Source organism: Parus major, chromosome Z (genome assembly GCF_001522545.3).
Source record: "Parus major isolate Abel chromosome Z, Parus_major1.1, whole genome shotgun sequence".
NCBI lineage: Eukaryota > Metazoa > Chordata > Aves > Passeriformes > Paridae > Parus > Parus major.
The window spans coordinates 8,992,486-9,005,892 of record NC_031799.1 but is presented as its reverse complement, the minus strand read 5'-3'; the positions used below and the strand labels follow the sequence as shown (position 1 = coordinate 9,005,892).

Below are 13,407 nucleotides of genomic sequence, written 5' to 3'. Positions count from 1 at the left end.
CTACATGGTCTCAGCTCATAATGACCCAGGTCTGCTATTTTTCATTGCTTTCTGTGTTCTCATGCCAGTCCCACAGCAAGCAGCTCTGAGCTGGGGCCAGGGATGAAATTCAGCCTGGACCTCATGCCTTGGGTTAAAGGGCAGTAATGATAAAAGTGCTCATAATGAATCCTTTGGCTGAGGACTTTATTATATCGAGCAGAGGAGCAGGAGCTGCCTGATATTCCTGCCACCCCTTTGTCCTCTTTTCTGCAGATCCCTATTCTTTTTCCTAGCACGCTGTTGGGATCAGAGCATGGTCTACATGTGCACTGGTGCTGCTTGCCTGCACACACAGCCTCACACTCTGCCTTAGGTCAGCAGTATGATCCCAGCTTGCGTGCCCACCTTGTTCCCTCTGTTATGTCCAAGGTCAACCTGTACCTCCCTTGTGTCCCAGCAAGTGCCTGTGTCAGCATTGTGGGACTATGCTGGCAGACTGGGAGCATGAGCTTTCCAGGGCAAAATATCCTGGACAGTCCTTGGCAAGTCCCAGATGGGTGTTGCCAGGTGGAAACAGAATCCTTTTTGCTTGGTGACTCTTTGAGTGTTAGAGTATCTTCTCCTTTCTGTGACAGTGATATACTGAAAATTGTGAAAGCATTAAATGAAATTTGCTTTCTGTTGCCTAGGAGCGCAAGGAAGTCCTAGGCTGTGTAATGCAATGCAAAACACTTCCTGATCATGGCTTTAAAGGAATCAGGTTTGCCTTGGTTTTTTTTTGGTTTTTTTTTTAAATGAATTAGGTTTTCTCATAGAGATGTAAAATTCACTCAGTAGCAGAAACAAGATACATCCACCTCTTCAAGGGAAATCTGAGTCCTGTGTCATCATCCATCCTATTAATATCCACTAGCACCACCTGCTGGATATTGGTGGAAACAGAAAAAGCAAACAAATCTAAAAACTGGTTTAAAAACCAGCTGGAAATACAGTGATGGAGCCACTGCCTCCTTACAGCTGGGCACCTCGGCCCTGGGCCTGCTGAGCCCCCAAGAGTCGTGTTTAGGACCTCTCTGACAAGTGTCTAAGGCAGAAGGAAGAGAGGTCGGGCTATGATGCCTCAAAAAGTCCAGCCAAAAACATCTGCACCAGCCAAATGTTCCCTTCCTCTGTTCTCTTTCCCTGGCTATGTCTGGACATCAGCGTCTTGGCTGGAGACACACCCCCATGAATTACTCGGGGGACAGAGCTGTGCCGAAGGGACTCTTAGGGCAGGGTATTTGGGAGCTTTCCTCAGGTCTGGGATGGGAGGGCAGCTGGCAGCTGGCTGCTGCTGCACATCCGCCGGGGCTGGGAACCGGAGGCTGATGGCTCTGCAAGAGTCATTTGCAGCTGCCCTGTGCATTGGGGCACCCGAGAGCTTCCTCTGCTGTGCTCTCGTGGGGAAGGCTCTGCAATACTAGCAGCACACTGGGGCTGTGCCTTATCCTTCTGCCTGGCCACAGCCCAGTTTGTCCCCCATCTCAGGGACATCTGGGAGTGACCTCGAGGGACATGTTACCCAGAGCATCAGGTTTGCAGGCACAGTGCTGCTGCACACTGCCAGGGAGGGGAGCTGAGAAGTCCCCATCCCCAGGGACCCTGCTGCCCTCAACCTTGTTGTCTTTTTCAGTCCCAGAGCAGCATGATACCTCCCTGTGGGAGGGTGGGTGCTAGGTGAGACAAACCCCACAAGTTTGAGGTAGGGCAGAAGACAGAGAGAAGCCCTGCATCCCCACAGAAACCCTTTATTTTGCATCTGGTGAACTTGCCTAAGAAAGCATGAACCTCTGGGCTGAGAGCTGCTCTAGTGCAGCATGTCAGTGCAGGCAAAGTCTGCCTAGGGACTCCCTGATGTTCTGAGCCTGATGGATTTTCCAACTTGCTGTTATTTTATCCGTGTGAAGATGCTGGTGCCAATCCTGCAGAAAACAACAAATCCGGATAGGGTCATGTATGCTATGGAGGATAGAGGGGAAACCCAAGGGGAGCATTGTGTGGCTGTCTGGGGTGCTACAGGTTCCAGCAGCCTGTAGCAGAGGCTGAGCCAGGTGCTGGCATCTTTTCTTCCTCTCTCCCTGCTGAGGAGAGTGGAAAGAAGGTCCTGGGAAGGGCCCTTTGTGGCCAGACCCCATCCTGGGATCCTCCACCCTGAGGCACATCTGGCACGCAGAGGTGGACCATGTTACACGGATGATCCTCAGCCCTTGCATATCATTGGTGACAAACCATTCCACCCTCACGGTCCTCCCATGCTTCACCCCGTGGGATTTCTCCCTTCTTCAGCCTGAGTTGCAGGAGACCCTGGCAGAGCTGTGGTGGGACCCAGCACTCACCGGGTGGCTTTCCAGTCCTCTGCAGGACTGTCGGCTGCCTCTCGCAGGAGCCACAGAGCATGCAGGGTCTCCTCCCCCTTGGTGTCCACATAGCACTGGCCCAGGAAGACAGTTGTCCGGGCAGCCTCTGAGTCTGGAAGGGTTTAAGGTGATGTGAGTCAGGCAGTGAGGCACAAGGTCACCCTGTGTCCTGCTGGCATCGCCGCTGCAAGATGATGTTCCCCTGCTGCCTACCTCGGAGCCGCCAGTTCACGGTGAAGAAGAAGATGGGCTGCGGGACCAGCCCTATGTCTTGCTGGGACCCCTCCAGTGGTGAGGTGAGGAGCTGCGAGTCACCAGCAGGAGGTCTCGGCAGGTAAAAACCGGAGAATCTGCCGTCCTTGTCCAAGGTGTACACAACCATCCGGCAGCCGGTGTCGCACCGCCACGACCCAGAGAGAAGGCACTGCAAGGCCAGTGCTGTGGGTTGGAGTGACCAGGCGGGGAGGGGGGCATCCTGCTTCCACCCCTACACCCTGGCTCTGCTGGCACTAGGTGCACTGCTTTCCCTACACTCTAGGGGGAAAAACAGGAGTTGTCTGGGGTATGACTCTGCTTGCCTTCCTCTGAAGGATTTTCCACAGGCAGCAGCATCCTTGCAGGAGCAGTCCTTTCCTCCCAACCTCGTTGTAGCTTCCCTCAGCACTGCACAGTGCTGTTCCCACCAGTTCCAGCAGCCCAGCCCTGCCCCCCTGTTGAGCTGTGATGTCCCAGCAGCAAACTTTGGGATCTAGCAGGATGTCAGCACCACATCCCCGCTGTCATCTGTCGCCATACCTTTCTCTCCACAGGGGCAACACACACTGCCAGGGCAAGGACAAGGACCAGGGCAAAAGCACTTCTCCCCATGGCTGCAAGGCTGCTAAGAGCTCCTCCCAGCCCTGCAACTGGTCACCCTTTATAGGGCTGTAACTGGAGCCCCACCAGCACCAGGATGGCAGCTGTGAGATGACTGGCTCGATGTCAGGGTGCCCAGGACTGGCAAGGGAGATGAGGAGGTCTGCATGACCTGGTCAGGGCTGAAGGAACGCAGGAATAAGCACGGCTGTGCAGAGGAGTGGGAACAAAATTTTTTATTAGGCCCTATAGTAGTCTGGAAAGTATCAATACCTTCTTTGGGAATCTGCCTCCCATGCACGGAGGCTGGAAATTACCACCTATTTCAACATTTACTCCCTCCCTGCTTTGCTGATGCCAATGCCTGTCCAGGGTGTTGCAGCGCTGCACGGACGGGAAAGCTTACTCAATTTAGCAGCAATAACATTTCTCTGTCCTCTTCTGTGGGTCAGCTGCAGATTTTGATAGTTTTGCTTTTACTTTTATGAGAGTTAGAGAAAGAAGTAACCACAGCAGCATTACTGAGGTCCCAGTGAGTGTGCTTGCTAAACACACAGAGCATAATAACTAGCACTGTATTCACACTTCTTCCTTGCATTTGCTGCTTTAAAGGACTTTGATGTGCAAAATGCAATGTGCACTGTCCCTGCCTTCCTGAGCTGTGCCTTTGCTGTGATGCCTGGAGCAGGCATGCTGAAAATTCAGCTGAAGATTCAGCTGAATCAACACCTGCTATTTCCAAGGGAGAAGTGTTTGGGGCAGGTTGTGGCAGCAGGGCTGCAGTGTGCAAACTGGGGGCAGGGGGCTGTCACCCCTCAATACCCACTGCTAACCCTGGCATATCCTGGCACCCTGTGCTCAACACATCTATCTCTCATCTAGGTAGCCTCAAAAGTTGGGCCAAGTAGAACACACCCCTCTCCTAACACATTCCTCCTCCTTTTTGTCTTTTTCAGTCCCAAGCTCATGGCCTATCACAGGGACTCAGAGACATTCCCCCTGGGGATTCTTTCACTGTTGTCCTGGATGTCACTCTGCTCTTTTGGCCTGACAGAGCTCATGCCTTTCTGCGCTGATGGCAGAGACAAGCCACCTTGTCAGAAGTCCCAAGGGGGTGGCAGGTATCCCTCCACTTCATGGCGCTGTGCTGCAGCTTCACTAGAGCAGGGCCAGGCTTGATGGACTGTGTGGCCACGGTGCTCTCATGCCTGGGGCTGGGATATTTTTGTAACTCTTCCGCAAGAGGCTTCCTCTTCCCCCACGGACCTGCCAAAAGCTTTGTGCCAAAGAGCTGACTAAGTTTGGCAGGTGTCCACAGAGGCAAATAGGCACCACAAAAATGCAGTGGTAGAGAAAGGGAAAATCCCTGAGTGTAATCCAGGGGGAAGTGATGGGATGGATTTGGGGCTTTAACTTGTGCACATTTTAATTGAGGTGCTATAAAGCACAAAGAAAGTGCTTAATCAGCATCTCAAAGTTAGTGGTAATGCTGCCTCCATTGCCCAGTCCAACAGAGCATACAGTCCCAGTACTGGAAAGGGTCTGGTGGGAATGGTATGAAGGCACTACAAGGAAGTGAGCTGAATTCAAGATGCTGCTGCTAGCTCGGCCACCATCAGGCAGGTGAGAAATGATGACACAGGGTGGATTGGAAGTTTGGGTTTAGATGAGAGATGGGATATGAGGCCAGGGAGGGAGACGGGTGGGACTGGGGAGAGATGCAGGTGTCCCTGTGGAAGGGCAGTGGTGAGACCCGCCCTCAGCAGGGCTATCTTTGGGGACAGAAGGTGTAGGTAGCAAGGACATACTTTAAGAAAAGGCAACCACAACTGATGATTTTTAAGTTTTATTCTCAATTGAAAGGCAGGTTTTTCTTGCCTTGTTGGGGGTTTAGGCTGCAGCCAGACCATCCCATCATGGGGCTGGTGAAGGCACAGCCTCACAGGGAGGGGACAAGTTCGCCAGGATCTTTCCTTTTGTGGTGCGTTTGCGTGTGAAGACATTTCTGCCCACCCTGCGAGAAGTTGAGAACTCCTGTGGGATGACTTACAGACACTGCCTGCTCAGAGCTGCCAGCGCTCACAGCAGTGATAGGGTGTCCCTAAATGTCCCCTGAGTTCCCTCAAGCAAGGGCTCCTCTGTGGGATTAGTGTCCCCCATATTCCCCCACTACCTTGTGGCTTTCCAGTCCTCCTCAAGGGACCCGACAGCTTCGCGCAGCAGCCACATGGTGCTCAGCGTCTCCTTTCCACCTGCATCCACAAAGCATTGCCCCACAAAGGTGGTGGTGGCATCTGGGAGAAAGGACTTATTGGGAGATCTGTGGGGAAACTGGCTGCTGCCCTTTCCCCACTGTCCTCCCAGACAGTGTTCCTGCTCCAATGGCCACACAACCACCAAACCATGCTGGGGGGTCCTGCCCTTCCCTGTGGCTCCCTCAGACAAGGCAGGATTTGCAGCACCACTTGTGCTAACGAGTTCTGGACACACCGTATTTGCCCCAGAGGTGCTGGGTGAGGAGGGGCTCCCCTGTTCCAGGCCAGCACTGCCCCTTAGCCCCATGCTGCATAGGTATTGCTGCTTAGCAGCACCAAAGCATCACCCAGCTGAATTGCTGGCAAAAGAAAATTCCTGCTGGCTGCATGTATGGCTTCCATTGACACTGCTGTGCCATGCCCAGGTGCCCCAGCACTTACTGGAGAACTTATCCCAGCTCACAGTGAAGCCAAAGGTGGGCCAGCCCTCCTCTCCAAGCTGCTGCTGGGCACCCCTCAGGCGGGAGATTTGGGCACAGCCCTCAGAGAGGGTGACTCGGGTGAGGTATTGTCCTTGGAAGTCCCCGTTGTCCCTCAACACCGAAATCTCCATCAGTGAGTCCTGGTCATTCCTCCACAGTCCGCTGAGCTGGCACTGAAGGAATACAGCCACATACCCTCTGTCCCCGACACAGGACAACCCCATCCCTGCTGCTGCCCCACACCAGGGGAGCCACAAGCCCTGCTGTGAGTGCAGCTGCAGGGCATTGGCTATTCCTAATGCCAGTCTGGGGAAATGCTGCCCCAGGTGCTGCTGAGAGGATGGTGGAGCAAGGCCAGAACGTCCCAGCCCTGCAGCTTGCACGGTACACCCAGAGACAGAGACAGATGTCAGAGGGGATGCCACATTCATGGTGCTTCCAGGCACAAACCCCGGGGGAAGGAACGCCCTGTGCATGGTTTCCCCATGGGAACAAAGCTTTCTGGGGGTGGTACCAGGTGGCTGAGGGTGATCCAGGGATACCTCCCTCTCTGCCTGGACTTTGTACTCGCAAAGCTCTCCTGCTTGTCTAAGCCTAAAATGGTATTTAAGGGAGAGCTCCTGGCTGCCCACACTGCATCCCAGTGCCACGTCTGCCACGCTCCCACTGTGTCCCATCCCGTACCTTCCTCTCTGCAGGAGCAACATTCTCTGCCAGGGCCACGGCGAGGACCAGGATGAAAGCGCCGCCCCCCATGGCTGCGGGGCTGTGAAATACCCGACCCAGCTCCCTCTCTGCCCTGCATCCCAAACCCCTTTATAGGGCTGTAACCGGAGCCACCAGGGCTGGCAGCTGCCACGTCCCGATGTCAGCGTGCCCAGGCCAGGTGAGGTGAGGAGGTCTGCCTGACCTGGGCAGCGCCGCAGGAACGCAGGGATGAGCACGGCTGTGCGGGGATGCAGGGATGATTTTCATATCCGCTGTCCAAGAGGCTCTGCCGACCTGGTTCCGTGCTCAGTGCCGGAGCGCTGGGGGCGGGCACGGCCTGACACTGTCCCACTGCCACCGACCCAGTGCTGCCACCCAAACACAAGGCTGCAGCAACCGGGCAGCTGTGCTCCGCGGCACTGACTGCTGACGTGTCTGCCCGCACGGCTCAGCCCTGGCACCCCTCCTGCACTCTAAGTGTCTGCTGCCCTTTCTAAACTGTTTTTCATCCTAGCTGTGCTGGACTTTCCTTGGGTTTGGGACCTAAGACTTGTAACTGCAGCAGGAACTTTTGAATCAGTTGTTCTTCCAAGTGCAGAAGGGCTTTCCTGGAAGCTATGTAGATGTTAAAATTTGCTTGTTCCTGTGGGAGGTTATGTTCTGTGCACAGCGCCTCCCTTGACGCCGTGGGAGGTGATGCCATATGCATGATGCATTGAGGCTGGGCAGGGCCCTGTCTCACCCTTCCCAAGGAGTTCCTGATGGTGCAAGACGGTAATGGGGGTGCTCAGACTGCCTGGCACTTGGCACAGACATCCCCCAAGATACCACTCTAACCAGGTGAACATGTCACTCCCAGTGCTGCAGGGGAAGATAGAAGTGGCATTTGGCTGTGTCCAGATCATGAGGTGCCTCTCTGGCCCCTGCCCAAGCACAAGGGATGAGATCTACTTTGACCATCATTCTCATCTTTCCTTGAAGACAAGGAAACCCAGTCCCCTCCTCCTCAGGGAGCAGGATACTATGTCCAAATTGCACTTTATTTTTAATGAAAAAATTATAGAGCTGTGTTCAGCTTTCATCCTGGGGACTTGCTGCAAAAGCCCTCGGATCTTGACACTGCTCTCCCTTGCTCTGTACCCAGCTGGCTCCCAGCACTCAGGGCTTGGCACTCCCCCGTGGGCTCCATGGAACACCACAGGGGCAACCCCAGTACAGAGCAAGGATGGACAAGTGCCCTGCAGCCCATCCACTACCTTTCCAGTTATCCTCAAGCACATCAGCCTCATCCTGCATGATCCATGTGGTCTTCAATATTTCCTTTCTGTCCTCATCTATGAAGCTTTGGCCCATGGAGGCAGTGATGGAGTCTGCAGTCTGTGAAGGGATGGGGTGAGACAGTGCTGGGATGGGGCTGTCCCTCTTTGGCACCCAGTCTGTCAGTGGGAAAGGTGCTTGTGGGTGGGTGATGTTTCTCTCCTCAGCCTGCTGTCCTGCTGGGACCTTGAACAAGAAAGGGATACTCAGGGCATGGTGGCATGAGCCCAGCTGAGCTGGACATCACAGGAAGGGCAGGGATACTCCAAGGACACCTCAGTGGGGACTGGACGAGCTCTGAGAATACGGGAGCAGGGCTGGGAAAGGAGAAGCACCTGAAAAGCTTTAGCTGACAGTTGAAGGTGGGCTGGCTCTTCTGATCCATCAAGTGTGTCACCTGGTCAAGGCCAGTGGCCCACTGCCTGGTCAGGGTGCAGTGCAGTGGAGGGGACTCAGCACAGTCTGTGTGGGGCAGGGTGGCAGAAGTGAGCAACCTTCTGAGCCATGTGGGGCAAGCTGGACAAGCTGCAGGTCCTCCATCCACACAAGGGGTGATACTGACAAATTTGATGCACCCATCTGTAGGATGGGGAGGAAGAACACATCTGTGAATGTGCCCTGGTTCCAAACCAGCCCCAGGAAGGGCTGAGATAACATAACTAAGGAGCTCCTCCATTCTCTCAGGTTGGCAGTCTGTGGTTGGCAAGGTTACAGCTGGAACAGGGCCACGGAGAGAGAAGAGCAGAACACAATGTGTGATCCTGACCAGAGGGCCAGGCTGAAATGGTGGAGGGGTTGGGAGCTATGTGTCCTCATTAATCAGTGAAGTTATGGCTTGAAAACCACGTTTACTCTTTGGTCATCGCTGACTAGTGGAGGGGTACCAGGTTTTGGTACACCCAAACCCACCAACTGTGCAGTCCCTTGAGTGACCTGGGAATTCCTTGCCTCCATCTGCTCAGGTGCCTCAACAGCTGCACTGAGAGAGATGCTGGGCACCAATTTGTTCAGTGTTGAGACATCTGTGAACGGTTGACAGGAGCAGTCCCCGCAGAAACGGTTGCATAGTACAGTTTTCCACATGTGGTTAAGACATGTAAGTGCTGGAGAACTCCTGCAGTTGAAACCCCTTCTCCATTCTAACAGTGACCATCTGTTAGAAGGGATTTCATCCTTATGCAAGGATCATCCCACCAAGATGCAAATAGATTCGGTTTTTGGGCTTTTTTTTTAACTGATACACTATGTGTGTGAACAGCTGTGCCACACGGACATGTCCATGTGATTTCAGGTGCCTCCTGCCTCCACCAGCTCCCCCTGCCCCTGGAGGCATTCAAAGTGTGTGAATGACCCTGACCAAGGCTTGTCATGCAGCAGAAACAGTGGGTTTTCCTGCAGTGGGGCTGAAGGGAAAGCCCTGGTCACGTTTGCCTTGCTGATGAAGCCATGCTAGAAAGAAACAAATGGTGCTGGGTTTGCAGCTGAATAGAACCCAGAGCTGAGGGATGCTGAATGTCCATGGAGAAACATGCCCATCTTTAACCACTCCCAGATGCCTGCGGGCACCCCTGGTGCACCATGTCCTATCACCTGCCACCCAAATCTGAGGTGTGCCAGGGATGCATTGCATCCTAGCTGGGTGCCTTGATGTAGGGACTGGCCTTGGAAATAGCTCTGCCAGCTCATGTCTCACATGTTTCTCACCAGCACTGTTGCTGTCTGCTGGGATTTGCAGGATGCTCCAGCTGTGGGCAGAACTGCTGCCTTGCTGAAGCACCCTGGGAATGCTGTGCAGCCTCGGGAGAGCCCTGCCCTGGGGAAATGTTGGCATGAAGGCAATAATGAGGTCAGGAGGATGCATGCAGTGAGGTTAAAGACTTAGCAAGGTGCCTCACTGCTGAGCTGGTCATGCTTCAGCTGAGAGCAGAGTCCTGTGGCCCCTCTGCCTCTCCCAGTTCTCAGCCTCCTCTAAAAATATGTAAAAGCCTGTGCAGATACATAAATGCATAGCAGTGGACTGAGAGAAGGGAACAGCAGCACTGCTTTAGAAGCAGAAGGTGAACTCCAGGGAGAAAGAAGTGAGAAGCAAATTAGATGGTCACAAGGCAGGTAAAAACACAGAGCAGGCAAACTTGCTAAAGCCTCATGTGCTGCTAGCAAAGCTCTCCCACCCACAGCATTTGTGGCAGAAAAGCCAGGGGAGCAGTGGGAGTAGCAGCCCCAGCAGCTCAGTCTTGCTTTAAGTCCATCAAATCCCAGGCAGTAAGCCAGCTCAGGACATGCAGCACTGTCCTGGGTTATTTTGAGAATCAAAGACACAAGGACTAAGTTTCAGATTCAGACCCAGAGCTGAATTCCTGGAAATAATTTTCTTTGGCTTAGAGGGTTGCCTAAGTGCCTAAGGCACTGCCTGTTTTGGTCAGTCACATAGTCCACTGGGCAGGGATTTGAGAGGCTGTATTTGCTACTCAGTAGCTTTTCAGTAAATCACATGATTCCTAGGAAGAGTTTTGGGCAGGGTGTACTGCAGCTACTGTCCCTGTGTGGCTGGTACAGAGCACCCTTGGCACTTTGCAGGAGTGTGGACACAGCCAAGGCCCTTCACCTGCCTGCTTAAGGACCATGTCAGAGACAGGGGCCTCCCAGACAGGTTTTTGGGATGCAGAAGAGCTCCTCAGCTTATCCTCCCATCAGACTCACCAGACTTTCAGCAGGAAAGAGTGAGTGCTGGTCACAGTTACTGTCAGAGGGTGACTTTGGCGATGCACTGTCCTGTTTGGGCTGGAAAATGAGTTTTCTTGGGGCCAGTTTCATCCCAAAATAACAGAATGAGATCCTGCACCAACCTTCCACCATGTTTTAGCCCAGCTTTTCCAGGACATATCCACAGACTGCACAAGGCTGTGTTTAAATATATTTAATTTTATTTGTTTTTTTAAAATATTCCTCCATAGCTGGAAGCATGAAGCATCAAGGCATGCTGCTACACACTGGTCCTGCTGAGGGGACTCCTGTCTCCCAGGTGTGGCCAGAGTAAGATGTTTCTCCGTCCTTTCAGCCCGCTCGAGTGAAGGTGTTGCGACCAGTCCTGTGGGGAAGCAGTAGCCTATTGGTGCCCAGCCAGGAGCAGGGTAGGGATCCCAGATGGATTTGGGGTACCTTAGCTCACCTGGTGGCTTTCCAGTCATCTGTCTCCGAGCTGACTTTCTCCCGCAGCAGCCAGGAGGTGTGCAGGACCTCCTTCCCATCATCCCCATTGAAGCACTGGCCCACAAAGACAGCTGTAGAATCTAAAGCAGGGGTGGCTGTTAGCATCCCAACAGGACCCCAGCTGATTCTGGAGCTTCACAGGTATCAGTGGGCTTAATGCTCGTGGAGCCTGAGTGGATCCTGATATTTGCAGGGAAATGCTGTGTGGCAGAGCAAAGCAACCCTCTGTGCTGCATCACCCAGACCTTGTTTTGGGAGATGTACTGCTGTCTGCAGACACCATCCAGAGTGGGGAGAGATCAGGGAAGGAGAGGCAGGGGACAGCAGAGGGAACAGAGGGATCAGGATGAGCACTGGGACCTGCCTGAATTCCCCTCTCCATCCCACCACCCCATCCAACAACAGCCATCATTCCACCACAGACCTGAGAACTTCTTCCAGTTGACAGTGAAGCCGAAGGTGCACTGTCCATCCTCATCCAGGTGCTGGGAGCCAGTCAGTGGGGACGGCTGGATGGGTTTCTTGGCGCTTGACACAGCGGTGTGGTACTCCCCAAAGAAGGTTCCGTCGTTGTCAACCTTGAACACTTTCATCTTGGAGCCCAGATCATTCTCCCACCAGCCAGTCAGGTTGCACGGCTGGGGATAAGCAGACATGTCCCTGGGCTGCCTGTACGCAGCCCTTAGGGGCTGAGCCCCCTGCCCACAGCCCCCGGTGCCCACAGGGTGCTGGCACTCACCTTGATATCCCTTGTGCCTTTCCCCAGGCAGCTCCCACACCAACTGCTTTTGGTTGCCTTTTCCTCTTTCTCCCTGGCCTTTTTCTCTCCAGGGCGCTCACCTCCCTGGCAGAGGAGCTTGGAAAAGAACAAAAACACAGGTCAGGCTGTGGATGGCGGCACCGCAGCGTGTTTCTGGAGTCCTGAGAGTGCTCGAGCATTCATTTTTAAAAGACACGGTTCATAAAGTTTCTGCTATCTCAGCTATGTCGAGAGGGCCAAAAGCTGGGGTAAGCCAAGCAAAGGGGAGATGTGAAGAGGAAAAGCAAAAGGTGGGAGCCCTGGACAGGCAGGAACACAGGTGGGAGCCCTGCTGCAGCCCTGGCAGTGAGCTGTGTGAATCCAAGGCACATCTGCCCGTATTTGTGGGTAGCTGTGCTGTGCTCAGCACACATGTAGCACGACAGGGAAGCTCACTGGTACGGGCACAGCCCCCAGGTCCACAGCGGGCTCCGTCTCAGCCAGAGCCCTGCACACCCCACCTGCAGTTCCAGGCGCTGCCTGCTCTCTCCCACACTGTGCCGTCCGAGACAGGGGCAAGTCATCCTCTGGGGCAGGGTCCCCATGCTTCCCCTTCCCCAATTTCCCTCATATTTCCCTGGAAGAAGGGGATTTCCACAGGCATGCCCCCTGCCTCAGTGAAGGAATCTTCATGCACATCCCTCCCGTGCACACGGACAACCATGGAGCACCACTTCCCTCACCCCGGCAGGGGTCCCCTCTGGATACCGGCTGGGGCAGGGCATCCTCCTGCTGCCGAGTGGGTCTTCCACGCGTGTCCCACCCCTAACAAGCTCTGCAGCTCCCATACCATGTTCCACCCCTCCGGCGAGTCTCCCACTCCTGTCCCTCCCCGAGCACCGGGAGTGCTCCCACGCAGACTTCCCCGGAGCCGAGTTTCCCACGCGTGTCTCCTGCAGGAGCTCCCACCTGGAAGCCTGCCGCGGTCGCGGCCACGGACACCCCTACGGGCAGGGCGAGAACGGAGAGGAGGCGGCGGCTCATCGGGATGCAGCTCGGGATGCAGCTGAGACAGAGAATCACGCCGTGCAAGTGACTCACAGATTTATTCTTCGGCCCCCCCACTGCTTTCCGGGAAAGCCCCGGGCGGTACCTAGGGAGGAACTGGGACCTAGGAATTGGGACAAGGAAGGGAAAGGAAAAAGGGCAGAGGTGTGGGGACAGGGCTGGGGATGAAGACAGGAAGAGGGTGTTTTGGTGGGATGGGAAAGGGGAATTGGGATGGGGACGGGGACAAGGATGAGGGATGCGGGATGTGCACATGCATGGGGCCAGGGCCAGGGACGGGAACAGGGACAGGGAGAGGGACAGGGGCAGGGACAGGGGCAGAGACAGGGACAGGGGCAGGGACAGGGACGGGGACGGGGACGGAAGCAAGGGTGGGAGGCATGGAGTTGGGGCAG

The 13,407-nt window shown here is 54.6% G+C and overlaps 3 protein-coding genes across 3 annotated transcripts; all 3 read right to left on the bottom strand.

Annotated features, from left to right (window-relative positions):
• Window positions 1-1,753: 1,753 nt before the first annotated feature.
• On the bottom strand, window positions 1,754-3,316 carry LOC107216004 (avidin-like). The gene is made up of 4 exons (XM_015652425.2): window positions 3,174-3,316; window positions 2,592-2,802; window positions 2,358-2,490; window positions 1,754-1,943 (listed from the first exon to the last, which is right to left on the bottom strand). Exons 1-4 carry the CDS (start codon window positions 3,243-3,245, stop codon window positions 1,910-1,912), a joined length of 450 nt encoding a protein of 149 aa, XP_015507911.1. The 5' UTR covers window positions 3,246-3,316; the 3' UTR covers window positions 1,754-1,909.
• A 1,750-nt stretch (window positions 3,317-5,066) lies between these two features.
• On the bottom strand, window positions 5,067-6,851 carry LOC107215965 (avidin-like). The gene is made up of 4 exons (XM_033520665.1): window positions 6,655-6,851; window positions 5,930-6,143; window positions 5,407-5,527; window positions 5,067-5,247 (listed from the first exon to the last, which is right to left on the bottom strand). Exons 1-4 carry the CDS (start codon window positions 6,724-6,726, stop codon window positions 5,148-5,150), a joined length of 507 nt encoding a protein of 168 aa, XP_033376556.1. The 5' UTR covers window positions 6,727-6,851; the 3' UTR covers window positions 5,067-5,147.
• A 4,046-nt stretch (window positions 6,852-10,897) lies between these two features.
• On the bottom strand, window positions 10,898-13,107 carry LOC107198336 (avidin-like). The gene is made up of 5 exons (XM_015615280.3): window positions 12,914-13,107; window positions 11,945-12,061; window positions 11,630-11,843; window positions 11,165-11,285; window positions 10,898-11,083 (listed from the first exon to the last, which is right to left on the bottom strand). Exons 1-5 carry the CDS (start codon window positions 12,986-12,988, stop codon window positions 11,050-11,052), a joined length of 561 nt encoding a protein of 186 aa, XP_015470766.1. The 5' UTR covers window positions 12,989-13,107; the 3' UTR covers window positions 10,898-11,049.
• Between the last annotated feature and the right edge of the window lie 300 nt (window positions 13,108-13,407).

Coding starts and splice junctions, on each gene's coding strand:
- LOC107216004 (XM_015652425.2), bottom strand. CDS start 3,245: ATGGGGAGAAGTGCTTTTGCCCTGGTCCTTGTCCTTGCCCTGGCAGTG. Junction 2,803..3,173: donor TTGCCCCTGTGGAGAGAAAG/GTATGGCGACAG, acceptor CTGGCCTTGCAG/TGCCTTCTCTCTGGGTCGTG. Junction 2,491..2,591: donor CGTGAACTGGCGGCTCCGAG/GTAGGCAGCAGG, acceptor AAACCCTTCCAG/ACTCAGAGGCTGCCCGGACA.
- LOC107215965 (XM_033520665.1), bottom strand. CDS start 6,726: ATGGGGGGCGGCGCTTTCATCCTGGTCCTCGCCGTGGCCCTGGCAGAG. Junction 5,528..5,929: donor GAGCTGGGATAAGTTCTCCA/GTAAGTGCTGGG, acceptor CCTTTCTCCCAG/ATGCCACCACCACCTTTGTG. Junction 5,248..5,406: donor GAGGACTGGAAAGCCACAAG/GTAGTGGGGGAA, acceptor AACTTCTCGCAG/GGTGGGCAGAAATGTCTTCA.
- LOC107198336 (XM_015615280.3), bottom strand. CDS start 12,988: ATGAGCCGCCGCCTCCTCTCCGTTCTCGCCCTGCCCGTAGGGGTGTCC. Junction 12,062..12,913: donor CGACCGCGGCAGGCTTCCAG/GTGGGAGCTCCT, acceptor TTCTTTTCCAAG/CTCCTCTGCCAGGGAGGTGA. Junction 11,844..11,944: donor AAGGCACAAGGGATATCAAG/GTGAGTGCCAGC, acceptor GCTTATCCCCAG/CCGTGCAACCTGACTGGCTG.